General features: G+C 40.2%; 1 protein-coding gene across 1 annotated transcript in view; it reads left to right on the top strand.

Moving 5' to 3' along the window:
- Positions 1–14,773, top strand: part of ZCCHC14 (zinc finger CCHC-type containing 14) — a 52,565-nt gene that overhangs the window by 22,788 nt on the left and 15,004 nt on the right. Inside the window, 1 exon segment of the mRNA XM_035889655.1 lies at positions 14,461–14,534. Coding sequence (XP_035745548.1) covers positions 14,461–14,534 — 74 coding nt within the window.

Here is a 14,773-nt window from a genome sequence, read left to right as displayed (position 1 = left end):
TTAAACCCTCCATTTTCCAAAGCACACTTTTTGTTTTCATATACCTTTATATTTAGATTAATTGTTTTCTCCAAGAGGTGGCTCCCTGCATAACAGGCTCAAAGTACAACCACTGTATCAATAGGTAGCTGGAGATTTATAGGTAGCTGCATCTACAAGTTAGAAATGTTGTCATCCCTCACAGGTTTTTGGGTCCAGATCTGAAAATCCAAGAGAATTTAAAGTAAATCTTAGGTTTCTTGTTTGACTTTTGATGTCAGCATTGGGATTCTGACGCTGGGGCTTTTCTCTGCAGATGGGGAAGGCTGGCAATTTTTGAAAGAATCAGGCTACAGTAGGGAAAAGATACCAGAGACTGTAGGACTTGAGATGCCATTAGAGAAATTGGTGATATTGGGAATTGGAAACAATGAATTCTGGTTTCAAGTAGGGCAGTAAGTGGCAGGAGGAGACGGGTTACCCTTAGTACTGAGCACTGACGTGACATATTGGTCTGGTTTGAAAATGAGGAAGTAGGTGGAGAAGAGGGTTGAGAACATGTCACAAAAAAGTTGTTTACTTTCCCAGCAATTTTCTTTGCTTCCCCTACTACTACAGCAAACATTTCTTTACTCTGCTTCCCTTCTTTCTAATCTGGAAGTGACCTTATTTAGTAAATGACAACACTTTATTTCCATGGAAGTGATCATGATTTCTCACATTCAGTAACTGGCACAAGGGAACAGATGGACTGCAAAGAAGAAACAACGAATGTAATCATACTTATGCTAGTGAGAGAGACCTTTTGCAAATGGGAACTCATGAGGCTTAACTGCAGGACATGTGCAGTCAGAGGGGAGGAAATTGGTTGTGTGTTTTAAACGGTGTTCTCCTGCACGTTGACTGCCAGCTGATGCCAGCCTCGGTTCACAGGTCAGAAGACAGTGGGTAACTTGATTTTTTTTTTTATATTTTTTTTTTGACTGCAGATTCAAATTCGGAAGGCATTGGTGCCTCACGTCCTTTGAGGATCACTGTGCAAGAGCTACCGATTCTTGCGCTCTAGAAATGGCTTTGCTTGTGATTTACTGTAAAGTCTTGTTTACGTATCTGTCAAGCTAGGGTAGTTCTGGCTTCATATCAGGGCTGGCTTAATATTTGTATAGCGCTCAGAAAAAACTCAGGTTTATGTCAAAAAGTTTGGGATTTTTTTAACTGGTGGTCAGAAAGGCTCTTTGGATGCTCTTTGTAGAGCGAAGCAGGTTCCTCCCCTCTGTTTCGCTGAAGTAGTTAGATACTATTCCTTAAATTGTATGTGCCTTCACTAACTTAATCTCCTTTGGTAATAACCAAAGAAGAATATGGTGCTATTAACATTAGGTTCTTTGTAAATAGAATCAAAATGAAGACAGAATGAAGCAGAGAATAGTCAAAGCAGTGAAATTCTGTGTGTATTAATTCTGTTTGGGGTTGTTTAAAGAAGGTTGGATTCTTCTGTTTAACGCAGGCTTAATGTAGTTTTCATAAATTACATCTGTTGAAAAATGCCAGAGCAGAGCCAGACTGAGATCCGGACTAAGGGATTTGACAGCGGTGTATGGGTAATGAAAGCATCTAAAGTTGTTTGTGGGTTGATGCTAAGAAGCTGAGATTCAAATCTCATTTGGGGATTGCAGATAGAGGAAACTGGGAGGAGTTTAAGGGATCACAGTGCCCCAAACCCGCGTAGAGCAGGGTACCTTGTCCTTTTCATAAGCGTTTGATGCTGGTGCTGTCACCTGTGGTCCTGCAATAGAGGAATTGTGGCTCTGATCCATATGGTTTATCTGTAACGGTGTGCCACGGTAGCTGACAGATAGTCAGCTTTGGTGTTGCTGAGGTGCTTTGTCAGATTAAAGTTCTAATTTAATTTTCTCTTGCTCTTTTATATTGGAAAGTCATAGGCTGTAATTATGCAAATCAATGGTTTTGATTAAATTTTATTTCTGAGGTGCGTGGAAATGCTAAGCTAAAAGGTTAACGTTTCATTTGCTTTCTGACTTGTTGTTTTATCTCCCTGGAAAAAAAGCCGTGGACTTGCTGCATTACTTCACTGCCTGGAGTGGATGCATTTCATCAGTGTATGGTGCGGATGCTATTTTTAACGGTAACTCAAAGGGGTAGCCCTGCTAAAATTACATCATTAATATCCACAGCTGAAAGGAAATGGCATAAAACACAGCAGTGCCTTAGAAGATTATTTCTGTTGTGTTTTCTACTTCTGTGGATGAATTATTCAATGTGTATCATTCAAGCAGAGATACAGTTGGAGCACCATATTTGCAAAGCGTTCAGATTTTGTTTTCTTGCAAACAGTCCTGGGGAAGAGTGTAATAAGTCAACTTTGTCTGCAAAACCAGTAGGTATGAAACGAGAATCAGTGGTTTGAGAAGCTCAAAGTTTGTGTTCCCGTCCCTGTTACTAAATAGTTGAGGGATTTGCTAGACATCCTACTACTGCAGAAGCATGGTTTGCTTCCTTCTGTACTGCATGCTGAAGAATCTAGCGGCACGTGTGGAGACTCAAAGCTTCAACACTTTGAGGTTTTTAGTGGATGGGGTTTTGGTTTTGTTTCTGTTCTTTTTACTTGAGTTCCTGGGCATTCTCACTGCCTTGGCAAATACTCATAAAATCCACTTTGGCCTTCTCTTTCCTTTTGTATTTGCCTCGTAGATGTGCTACAGAAACAGTTGTCTAATAGCTGTACAGTATCTCAAAATAAGCTTAAATGCTGAATTAAACTTTTTTCTGTTTCTTTGGATTACTGTTCAAACCTTGTCTGGGATCCAGAATGAAGGAACAATGATTTATACAAAACTATGAAAGGGAACAAGAATATTAAAGCCTGAGGCCAGAGACCTGAAAACATACAAGGAGATAATTGCCAACAAAAGGAGAACCTCACAGAAGTGGCTGTGCAGAAGAAGAGTATTTGTTTCTCACTGAACTGAGCACTTGAATGCATTTGTGGCTCTTGGCAAGACTGTACGTACTCAAGGTTTTGCCTGTTCTATATTAGTCCCTTAGTCTGGCGTTTTTACGTAGTATGCTAACACAGTATTTTTCATTAAGGTTTTCATGCTATAATTCTTTAGGAAAAAAAAAAAACTTGAAGCCAATACAAAATGACTTTGGCCTTGCTGCTCACGCTTGCTTGTTATTGCAGCCTTAGTCATGAGTTTCCAAGATGCTGATGCTGTTCTTAAAAATGCAGAAAACAGCACGTGCTTATTTACATGAGGATTAAACTATGCTGGTCTGGAGTCGCTGTCTCAAATAAGACTAGCTGTGCGTCTTCATGTGCCTTTGAGTCTGAAATGCACATTGCTGCTGTATTTTTGCTTCAGAGTTGGAAACTCTTAACTCCTTTAGGTAGCCGAAGAGATCCTTCGGCCGAGGTTGGAGCAGCCGGCCATCTGATCTCAGCACGCTGGTGTTTTATCGCCAGATTGCCCTTCAAGCCAGGGCATGCTGGCTGAGCAGCTGCTGCGGTATAATCTCGCTGACGGGTCCATCTATGCCGATATATGGTTACGTGCCGCAGCCCGCAATCTGCAGTTGACTGTGCTGTAGGGGGAAGAAACTAGAAACACTTATATAATATGTGTAATTAATATATATATACATGTAATGTTCAGGTCCTGCTTTGACTTTTAAGTTTGAAGTGTTGCTGGGCAAATCCTCATTGGATGCAGTTTTAAATGATTACAACTGTAATTGTTTTTATGCAGTGGGGACTGGGTCTTTTTAATAAAGAGTAACAGTGGATTATAACTATCTAAGTGGGACCTAGAAGACTTAAATGAATAAAGTCTTGTATGGTGAAGGAAAACTAATGGGTAGAAGGGAACCTTAACTCGGTTCCCATTTTCCTTATCCTTCCAAAAAAGGTGGCTGGTTCTTAGTTCAGACTCTACTCAAAAGTGGCATCTTGGGTTACTTCACCGGTGGGTCTGGTGTGTTGGGGTGAGACTCGATTTGTCCATCTGTATTTAGGACATTGCTCACAACTTCAAAGCAAATGCCAGCTTCGGTTCCCAGCTGTGGTGGCTACCTGCATGTGTCTCGCGTTCCCCGTCCGGTTTCTTTTCGGGGTGCATCAACGAGGTTTGTATTTTCGGGGTGCATCGACGAGGTTTGTATTCTCTTTCTGAGCTCAGGGTGTGCGTCTGTTCCTTGCAGGCATACAAACTTCAAAGGCTTCAGCTGCACTGGGTTTCTTCCCTCTGGTGACGTTTAGGATTTAGTAAAGCCTGGGTTTTCTGGGCTTGGGTATACTTCAGCACAAAAGCTATGATTAGGGAAAGGGCCTACACTACCAAGAGTGTTTTCCATGGAAAACTGACTTTGCATTTTTAGTTTTGTAGGCGAATATAGCATTTGGATTAGAACTAATCATCTGGCTTGCCTTGGGCTTGCGGGGGTTCAGCGAATTATGTGCCAGAGAAAATCCTTTCTAGGGAAGCATAAGACTTCTCTAGGATGAGCTAACCTTCTCTTAAAAAATAAGAAGCAAAGCCAAGATTTTGTTAGAAGTGATCTAAGAAGAGTAAATAAAACAATCACTTGATCAGATAAAACTAGACTAAATATACAACTGCATGGTACTTACTGGGTAACTACAAGTATTTATATACAAAGTTGAGCATCTCTCTTGATTGCAGAGGTATTTTTACTAGCATGGGCTGCATAATTAGATATGGGCAGCCTGCTTGTTTTAATTGCCTATACAGGAATGTATGTTAGTGGTTACTGAAGCTGCCTTCAGACTCTGAGAGTCTGGGCTTCTGGTCACTTTTGCAGGAGTGCTTTTCAAAATGAGCTGAGCATTCCTCCGAGAAGTCTCCTCTTGTTAAATCGGAGAAGGAAGATGAGTCACTGGGCCGGATTTTGAAGCAGATGAAGCACGCAGCTGCATTTGTAACATACACATTGCTTTTCTGGGTTGTATGGAAATAGGTGATTAGCTGCAGTTACATGTGGCATTAGCCAGCTTGGGGAATTAGGCAGTAAATGTATTTTACAAATTAAATTCTGAAGTCCTTTAAAAAACAAGCAGTCCCCCAGCAACAAAATCTGAGCATGTCCTTAATCTCAAACACTGTGACCAGTATCCTGAATTATTTGTAGGATACCTTTACGCCTTCAATGTTACAAGTATTTACCTAAAATTGTGCTTGAAAATGCCAAAGTGTTTCCATGGTATAAAAAAACAGACAAAAAAAGGATTCCTTTTGCATGTGTTCTGCCTGACATTCTAAAGAGAGACATCTTTGATTAGAGCTACTTGAATGAAGGAATATGTTCTACCTGTTGCTCAATTGTCCTGAACGAATGTCAAATTCTCGCAGCCTTTCTTGGCTCCGTATCATAGCTCTCTTTCTGCCCGGAGCATTATTATATATTTCAACGGCATATCCTTGCTAAGTATATGTTTCAAGGCATGGCACCTGTTTAGTGACATGTGTTGGTGCCCAGATTTAGTAAGGCAGTGGAGCTGTTACACAAATATGTCCAATACAGCAGCCCTTTCTGGATAATTTATTCTGTAAAAGCTTTTTCTGGCATTAGAAAAGAAAAACAAAGCAACTTGTGAGGCAGTTGTCTGTTCAGTGGCAATGGCAGGCAGTTCAGCAGCAGTAATGTAAAAGTTAGTATTCTTGGACTGAAGTATTCGGGAAGAAAAACCTTCAAATTAGTGTTTGAAGCTGTATCTTGATTTTGAAAGCAGCTGGCTGATTCTTGTGGGTTTTACATTTTCCTGGCCAGCTGGGATTCTTCTCCAGCCTTCAGTGCAGACAGCTTTTTTTGTTTTATTTAAGCTTTTGAATCCAGTAAAGTTGCGAAACCATTCTTTAGGTTGATTGGCTTTTGTGGTTAGCTAAAGTGCTGACAGTATCATTCAGTATTACTCAAAACAATGTATGAAATAAATTAATCTTCAAAGCTAAGATATATAGACTTTTTTTAATATCTGTCTCTTTGGAGAAACATAAGAAGGTCACTCAGTTGGCAAGTTAAGTCAAACTGAGGCAATAGCAGGAACATCAAAACTACTAGTTTGGGGGCAAGCGGTACAATCCCAGCATATTATTGCTTCCTGTATGCTGCCAAAAGTAAGCTAATGTCCTTGATTTTTAAAAAAAAAAAAAAAAAACCAAACCTGTGTAATTATTTCCTGTGGAGTATTGCAGTTCATAGTCCTCAGTCTTGCTTTTAAATTAAAGTAGGATTAACTTGTCACTTAAACTCATGTTGTAAGTATGTGTTGGTTTTTATCTTAAATACTGTCTGAATTGGAAGAACCCTTTTTTCTTACAAAGAAAAATGGCAGTTCTAAGAGGGTTTCTTCTGCTAATGTTGCTGCTGACAGAAATTTTTCATTATCTCCATGAAGCTTTAATTTCCAATGTCTTCCTGCATGCTTTTTTAGAGGCAACAGCCAGGCTAACAGACTCGTGCTAACTAGTGAAGCTGTTCTGTTTGGTTATGAGTTTTTTCCTAGCTGTAGCTTCCTTGTTAAGCAGACACCATGGAAAAGCTGCTGTCTGCTCTTCTACTTTTGGTCTTAAGAGATACCAGCAGAAGAAAACTGGATGGTAGACCCTGTTATGAGGCTGAACTGGGTCCTAACGAGTCCAACATACCTTAAACTTGAGTTCTGTTTTCTCCCTTTTTCTCCACAAAACCATCTGTCTCAGGAAGAGAAGATCAACTTAGCATGGACTTTTAAGGAACCACAAACTGTTAAGAGAAGTGAAGGCCAAAAAGTGGAAATGCAGGGAGCAGCAAGTGATCCGACGTGCTCAATAACTGCCAGCCTGTAGTTCTTGGGTCATGTCCTATGGCAGACCCTGCTTCATCAGCTTTGGTCACAGGAATGGGGGGGAAGTAGAGGCCCCTTCTTGTCCCCTGCTCAATTTTCCCTCCTTTGTTTGTCTAAGTGAGAGCTGTGATGGTGATTAGTCCTGTCTCCTGAATTAGCCAGGCAGAATTAGTTCCTGCAGGATACTTGGTTTAAAGAATTTGGTTATCAGAAAATGACTGCTCCATTTGGAGGCTCAAGTGAACGTGTGACTTCTTTTCAGGAGCGTTTCAATGATTTTTATATTGCCGTGGTCATTGCTAAGGTTCAAAGATGCTGTAAACATAGTAGTCTTCTCTAGTAGTCTTTGATTTCCTGGATGGATCATGCTTTGCAGAGTATTTTGAAGATGCCTGATGTGGGAAGAATAAGCAAAGATCTTGCTGTGCTTTCATACCAGCCACATTTTTTCTGTCCTCTTTTGGAGGGGGGATGTAAATTCTGTATCACTTACAGTTCAGTTTAAATGTTTCTTAGCAAGCAGCCAAGCTATATGTGCAGAAAGGTTTTGGGATCACTTATGTGTCCCAATTACACCTCTCCACACGATGTTTCTTCAATCCATAGCTGCTCTATTATGTGAAAACAGGTTAATATCTTAATAAATTACCCTGCTGCGTCTGGAGAGTTCGGAGAATGAGATGTCACTTCTCTTCGCTACAAATATAATAATGAAAGGTCGTTCTTACGTGACAAATCAGTGTAGTGAACTGTAGAGGGAATTGCTTCATCCTTTCCCATATTTGACTTTTTCTAGAAGTAGTAAAATATGTTTCTTCTTGAAAGTGATCTTATGTCCTTACCTTCCTCAACTGGAAGCAATTTTTCCATCTGGTATAGCTATAGATAGACAAGCTCATAGCTGCATGATGTGCGCTTGTCACTTAAGTTTACCTCTGAGACTTTTAAAATTGTTTGATACACTTGCATTTTAGGGATATAATGACCCACCTTTTCATGTTCTTTCACTGCCCAGAAGCAGAGTTTCTCGAAGTACGAACGTTACATACCAGCGAGCATCTCTCGTTATTCCATTATTTAGGCTCTGGCCCATCAACATTTTGACGCAGATTGGAGATCCCGTACCTAAAAGGAATAGTTTGTGAGTGAATGTGTTATGAAACAAGCCAAGGTGTGCTTTTGCTGGCTGTTGAATAGAGCGAAGTCAAGTTGAATGGTTTCCATGTTCTCCTCTTAGTATTTAGTGATTCGGAGCCTAGGAGGTCCAAGTCTGAAAGGTCATCTAAGCGAGGCCTCGGGGCTGCTCTTCCAGGGGAATCTGCCTCTGAAGAAGCCTTGGGGACAGATCAACAGTGCCCGTTCTTTTTTGGCTTTAATGACAGAAGTATTACAAGCTGATATTGTAGTTGTCTGATTTGTTGAAAGGAATTGTAGTAAATAAATGTGAGATTGACCTGATTTGAGATCCTGGGACTTAACATCAAGCTCTCAGCAACCTCAGAGATGCTGATCAATACCTGAGTTATTTAGATATGAATTCTCACTAACTTCAGCTTCCTGTTAATATTATAGACTCTGGCCAACCATTTCTGTGTGTGCTTTGAAAAACTAATAGTTGATTCTGCAAGTTTTCTTCAGGCCTTTAGTATTCCAGTTAATGAATAATTTAAATTTTGAGGAGTATGAGGCTAGGGAAATAAATTTAGTTGATTAAAAACCTTGGTCTTGTATGTCTATGGCAGAAGATCAATGTATTTGCTGGTAAGAAGAGGGTATCTTAGGGGTTTTGTTTTTTTTTTTTTTGTTCTCCATCATAGCCTAGATAAGCTTTAAAAAGATCAGAAATGTGAAAGCAGGAATCTTTCTGGAAAAAAAGGCAAAAAAACCCAACCCCCACCACTTAAGCTGACACTTGTAAGCAGTTTCTCAGCTTCAATTCAGTTGATCTTTGTTAAAAAAACAAAAGCAAACTTTGTAATTCCATGTACTTTGTTGCCATAAATATGCTTTGAAATGAGCAAATAAACTTTCTCCTGCTCTCCCTCACTCTGGCCTGTATGTATGGGACTATAAATACTGGTGGGTTTGAGGGTTGAGTGGGGAGACGTTGGGGTTTCGTTTCCAGTTTTTGTGCAGTCCCATGGAATTACCTTCTGATGTCTAAAGGACAACAGTAATTCAGTAATGCTGCTTTTGAAGTATTTCTTTTAGAAAAACAGGAGGAGATGGCATGTGAAGGTCTTGGTGTTGCATTTTTGGTTACCACTTTTGTGTAAACAAGGATGTGGAAAGCATTTTATTAGTTCCTTTTTGTTAGGGAGACCTTTTCAGCAAAAATACAATTGCTGTGTTTGTGTCTGAGTGCCTATTTCCATGAAGGCACAACTTCATGAATGAAAATTAATAAATCTTTAAATCCAGAAGCATCTATTATGATTATGTACTTGGCCTACTATATAATACAAACTCAAGGATTTTACTTATGACTTCTTTTTTTTCCCCGCTTAAAACCAAATTGTAGCATTTCTGGCTGGTTTTTTTTTGGTTTTTTGGTGTGTGGTGTGGTTTTGTGTGTGGTTTTTTTGTGTCGAGTACCAGGTCTCAAGAGCTGTACAGGTTCAACCCAGTCTCGTGACACTCAAATCTCACCACCTGAATGCTGGAGAAGGGTATTTCAGTGCTCCATGCCACGCAAACTGAACCTACATGGAGTGATTTAATAAAAAGGAAAATTACTAGCTAGGGATGGAGTAGAAATTACTTTTTCAGGCTGCATGGGAAATTCTTCCTGGTAGTTTCAATGTCATTCACTTTAACCCAATTGCTCAGCTCTCGTGATGTGCTCCTGGCTTGCAGTCTTATCTGTAGTCTTCATCTAGTGTTGTACAAAAAAATCTTCTAGATGCTCACCTATGTTTCCTTTTGGTCAAGAAAACTGCTTAAAAAAAAAAAAGCTGTGTAAAGCTATACATGAAATCAAAGGAAAAAAACAGTGCATATCGATATAATTTGTACCAGTATGTAAAACTGGTGAAAGATGGAATGGGTGTTTGATTTAATTCTACAGTGCTGGTGTTAGTGCTGAAATATTGGATATTATGGAAAAGGGTTAGCCTTCAGTTAGCGCTTGTCATTATCTTGAATTGTTTACTTTTTTGGGAGGAACACTATTTCTCAGTGTGGATGGAAGCGTTGATCTATTGAATTGACAGTGGCTTAATCCAGAAGTTGAAAAAAGGGAGTTGTAAAAAAAATCACAACCAAAAATGATCCAAAAATCCAAAAATGATGTCTTTTCTCCTCTTGCCCCCATCCACTGCATCTTTTACCCAACCTTGACCTGCCAGGAGCAGCTCAGCCTAAAGCCTTTGAATCTCTTTTACTTTATTGAGCTGCTAACCCTTTGGGAGGAGGAGATCCAAGATCCTGCTCTTCCAGAGGGAGAGGCTGCTCAGTGGCTCATCAAGAAAGTCAGAGGGTTTAATACCTGGCAGTGGGTGAGGAGGGGGATGGAGTTGTCTGCCTTCATCATTCTATGCCTGTCTGTGCCTAAACGATTCTATGATTCACAGAAGCACTCAGCTGGTCAGATGGCAAATGCACTGATATCAGCCAAATGGGTAAAAATCCCAGGTTAGAGTAGGAAAACAGAACTGAATAAAATATCTTTTAAACTCATTGCATCTATTTTACATGGACACTTTGGAATAGTGGGGAAAACCAAACCAGCACTATTTGAAAAGGAAAAAAGATGACTTAGACATCATACCTGTTAGAGGAACTGCCTCTGTGCTGTAGTACTTCAAATGCAAGCTTCCATACCTGTACGTAGCATTGTGTCAGTTGAAAGCTACATGAAGAATGCTTTTCTTTTCTGTTTAAAGGAAAGCAGCAAATTAATAATAATAATTAAAAAAAAATCCCTTAGGAAATTTGATTACAGAAAACATCTGTCAGTGAATGAAGATGGTTTTGTGCTGTTGTCTGCCCTTTCAAAGTACAGTTCATCAAAAGACAAAGGTTCAGCTATTTAAAAATCTGATTCTTAGTAACTACAACTGCATGCTTAGGGTTGTGTGGATATGTCCCAGTATGGGACACTCGTAACACAGAGAGTGCTGCAGCCTCTCCTACAGCACTGAAGTTCCAACAAACCTCCTGTGGATTTCTGTACCCCTGTCATTTGTGATCTCATCCTGCTGTTTCACTTTACCTGCCTTAATTTCCCAGATAATTCGGGACAAATCCCCATGATGAAAAGTCTCCTGTGCCCCTCTGCCAGTGCAGCTTAGAAAGCCTAGCAGCGAGGGAGGCACGCATGCACAAGCGCTTTTCTTGGATCGGTTTACAGGGAAGTGCTGGGAGAGAGGAGCAGACAGAGAGGTATGTCTCTGAGATCTTGTATCACGACTGATACCCTGCCAAGCTGCTCTGCTCAGCTCCTGTCCCGTGCACAACAAAGGCTAACGTGGAAAACCTAGCTGAGCTACTTGCGGATGAGTTCCCATTGATTAGTGCCAGACCTAAAGCTCAGATTTAAGGTAGTACAAATATACTTGCTCTGGCTATCTCCTGAATTAGAAACTACAGGGTTTTTTAATCCCCTGGGTTGGGAAGCTTGAGTTTTTGCTGAATTCAGCATCCTGAAAAGACAACGGTATCATGTGTCCTTAATTCCATACAAAGGTTTTTCTGGTCATGGAATCGCATATAGTGATATTGGGTAGTCAGCTCTTTGAGCAATTTCCCATGCATTGGAGAGTAAATCCAGTAAAAAAAAAATAAATAAAAATTTTCTTCTTTTTTTTTTTTTACTTTATAATTTGTTAGAGAGCAAATTCAATGTCCACTCACTCCTACTTGGTAGATGGCACCTTCTTCTTCCTGAATTTTGTATGATCGATTGCTCTGAATGGAGTTAAGCTTCATGGCAGGTTTAGGAAGGCTATTTTAATACAAGCAACCACAAGTTAAATAATATGAAGAGTATGTGAGAGGCCACATGACAAAACCATAACTTGACAAATTAAACAAGAACTCTAGAATTTTTTAGACGGGTGATATTTTTCATGGTATTGGGAGAAAATTACTGGAGCACTTTGTCTAACTTTTGACATCATTCAGTCAGTTGTTCCTACAAGCATATTGCTGCTGCACAGCAAGCTATATTTCATGCTCTAGAACAGCCTCAATCTTACAAGATTCAGTTTAGGGTCACTGCAGAAATATCTATCTAATGGTTCACTTTGCTAATTGCAATCATTTTCCAGAGGATGAATTCACTGCACCAGATTATATTAACTGGACAAGTTCAGACCAGAACTTTAGCATGAAAAGGTTGTGTAACTGTCAGCACAACAAAATCCATGAGGTGATTTAAAGTTTGTTATTAACCCATGTAGTAGAACAGAAATAGCTCTATTTTATATTGATGGGTGATCCCATTTGCCTTGAATTACTCTAGAGGAATAATGAATAGATAGAAGAGATGGTATTTGAATACTGTAGAAATGCCAACGGTAAGAACAGCTTCAGTAAAGTGACACTGGATTTGCTATAAATGACAAATGTTAAGTTACACTTGCTATGTCTTTCTGACTTGCCTTGTCCTACTCCAGAAACAGATGCTGCAGCAGTTGACACTAGGCTTTCTACAAGTTATTTGTTCATCCTTCAGCTGTTTCACCAACAGTACGGTGATACCCCCTCTCAATATCCACTTTACAAGTTCTTTCTACTTACAATTCCAAAGTACGTATAATTCCAAACAATCTTCAGTATATTTTAACTATGATCACAGTTTAGGGTGCCCTGAATTCTCTTAAATGAGTGTGCCAAGGTAGATTTTTCTTCAAATGGCAAGAAAACCTCTGAACCGTGTGCATGTTTAAATCTTCGTGCCACTACATGCTGTCTAGATAGCTCATCAATAACTGGCACGCAGAAGATTTATTCCCGTGGCGCTCAGCGTGCAGTGTAACAGCGCGGTAGGGCTGTAAAATCGGTTCAGAAGCGTGAGAGGAATCCACTGAAAACTGTGAGAGGAGCAAGTCTCTACAAAAAGCGTAAAGATGCAGGAGAAAGGAGTAAGTCATGAATTGACATTATTCATAAGCTGAAGGATTTATGTTATTGTAAATGGGAATTACATGGAGAAGGAACGGTTGAGATGATCATAAAAGGAATGGTAATTCTGTATTTTAAAGACGGGCGCAAACATCTCTAGATCTATTTAAAACTCACCAGTTCTAAAGGTTTTGACTACAAATAAGTAAGGCTCAAAGCAGAGGTCTTTGAAACAGCCGAGACCTAGGTTGTAACGTTTTAAAATGAAGAGGACGCAACAAAAATGGTTAAATAGCCACGGTAAAGACTTTGGGTCGTGATTGTCTCAACGTAGAGGAAAATCAAGCCCCAGCCTGGCAACAGGGTGGCTTTGCCTGAGACGTGAGGCTGGTGGAACAGGTCGCCTGTTGTAATGTTGTGGCTGTGACTTTTGCACTGCAACTGTTTTGCCGTGCAGTTATGTTATGAGGAAGAATATATGTGATAAACATACGTTTGGGTCGTACAGGCAATATGGTGAATAAACAGTCTTGAAAACAGGTAAACATCTTGTAAACAGTGATTCCCCAGAAACAAAACGATAGGGTCTTGGGTTTTGCTCGTTAGGACCGCTAAGTGAAAGCACAATATACGCAGCATGCATCCCTTCAAGCACCTGTCGCTTGGAGGGAAAATTCTAGTGACTTTGTTTTAGAATTCTTGCTTTTGAATTTTTAAGCCAAGGTAAATTGGCTTTTTATGAGAAAAATTCTGTGTGTGTATCCCCATGTGTGCAGTCAAAAGGCAGGAGAGATTTGCAAGAGAAGTAGAAAGTCAAATAATCTTCATCAAGTTTAGCCTGGTGGAATTTCTGATCTGTGTGTATTGGGAAATGAGAGTCTCCAGGAATTTGGCATCTCAAACACCTGATGGTAAGACTGTGTCTTTAAAGGCTGCGTGTGTACCTAGAGATCAAAGCCGTGACCTGCACTGTTACTCAGCCCTTTCCCACAGTAAGATCCTGGTTTTACTTACAACTTTACTCAAACTGTAGTAACTGAGGCTGAAATTTTCCATAAAAAGTGCAGTCAAGGAGGAGTCACGATGTCAACCCAGCAATAAAACCACACTTGTAAAATCAGCCCCTGAAAACACGGAGACTTTTGCCCATCTTCCTTTCTCTGCGCGCCAGTTTTCCCTGGGAGGGATGGGGTTTGCTACTTGAGGTTATTAAGATAAATCCACGTGTGTTTGTGTTATTATGTTATTACTCTGTTATTATGCCGACTAGTGGTACGATGAGGCCACGAGGAAATAAAAATCTTTGCATTTTAGTGAATTGTTTGGGTGCTGGTTGAAACGAAGCCTTGCTAGAATTGAAAGCAGCACGGAGCGGTGGTATCAACCTTCCCTTCTGCCGAGCGAGGCAAGCCTGAGCTCTGCAGCCGTAGCACTGCCGCAAGTCGTCGGATGCTCTCGGAGCAAGTCCTGGTGCTACCAAAGAGCGGTGGCTTTTGCGTGCATTTAAGAACATCCTCCTCATTCTTCGTATCTTTTTGTTTTTTTCACAGTGAGTGTTGAAAAAGTGGAGTTAAAGGGACTGGCACACAAGAAGAATGAAAGAAATGTTGAATATTCCTTTGAGGTAAGTTTTTTGTGATTGGGGGTTTTTTACTGCGAAAGAAGGGAGGATAATACTTAAGGAGGAGTTAAATTTTCAAACCTTATTTTTAGATCCCAGAAACCGGTCTAGTATTGCTCCTTGGGGATGTATGCTAGTCATATTTTATAATCAATGATTTGGAAACAGACAGGCTGGGAGAGTTGGGGGTGTTCAGGCTGGAGAAGAGAAGGCTGCGGGCAGAGCTGAGTGCGGCCGGTCAG

This window comes from Egretta garzetta, unplaced genomic scaffold, assembly GCF_000687185.1.
Source record: "Egretta garzetta isolate BGI_Z169 unplaced genomic scaffold, ASM68718v1 scaffold422, whole genome shotgun sequence".
In the NCBI taxonomy this organism is placed as follows: domain Eukaryota; kingdom Metazoa; phylum Chordata; class Aves; order Pelecaniformes; family Ardeidae; genus Egretta; species Egretta garzetta.
The sequence above is the reverse complement of the archived record's forward strand: the minus strand, read 5'-3'. Positions and strand labels throughout refer to the sequence as shown.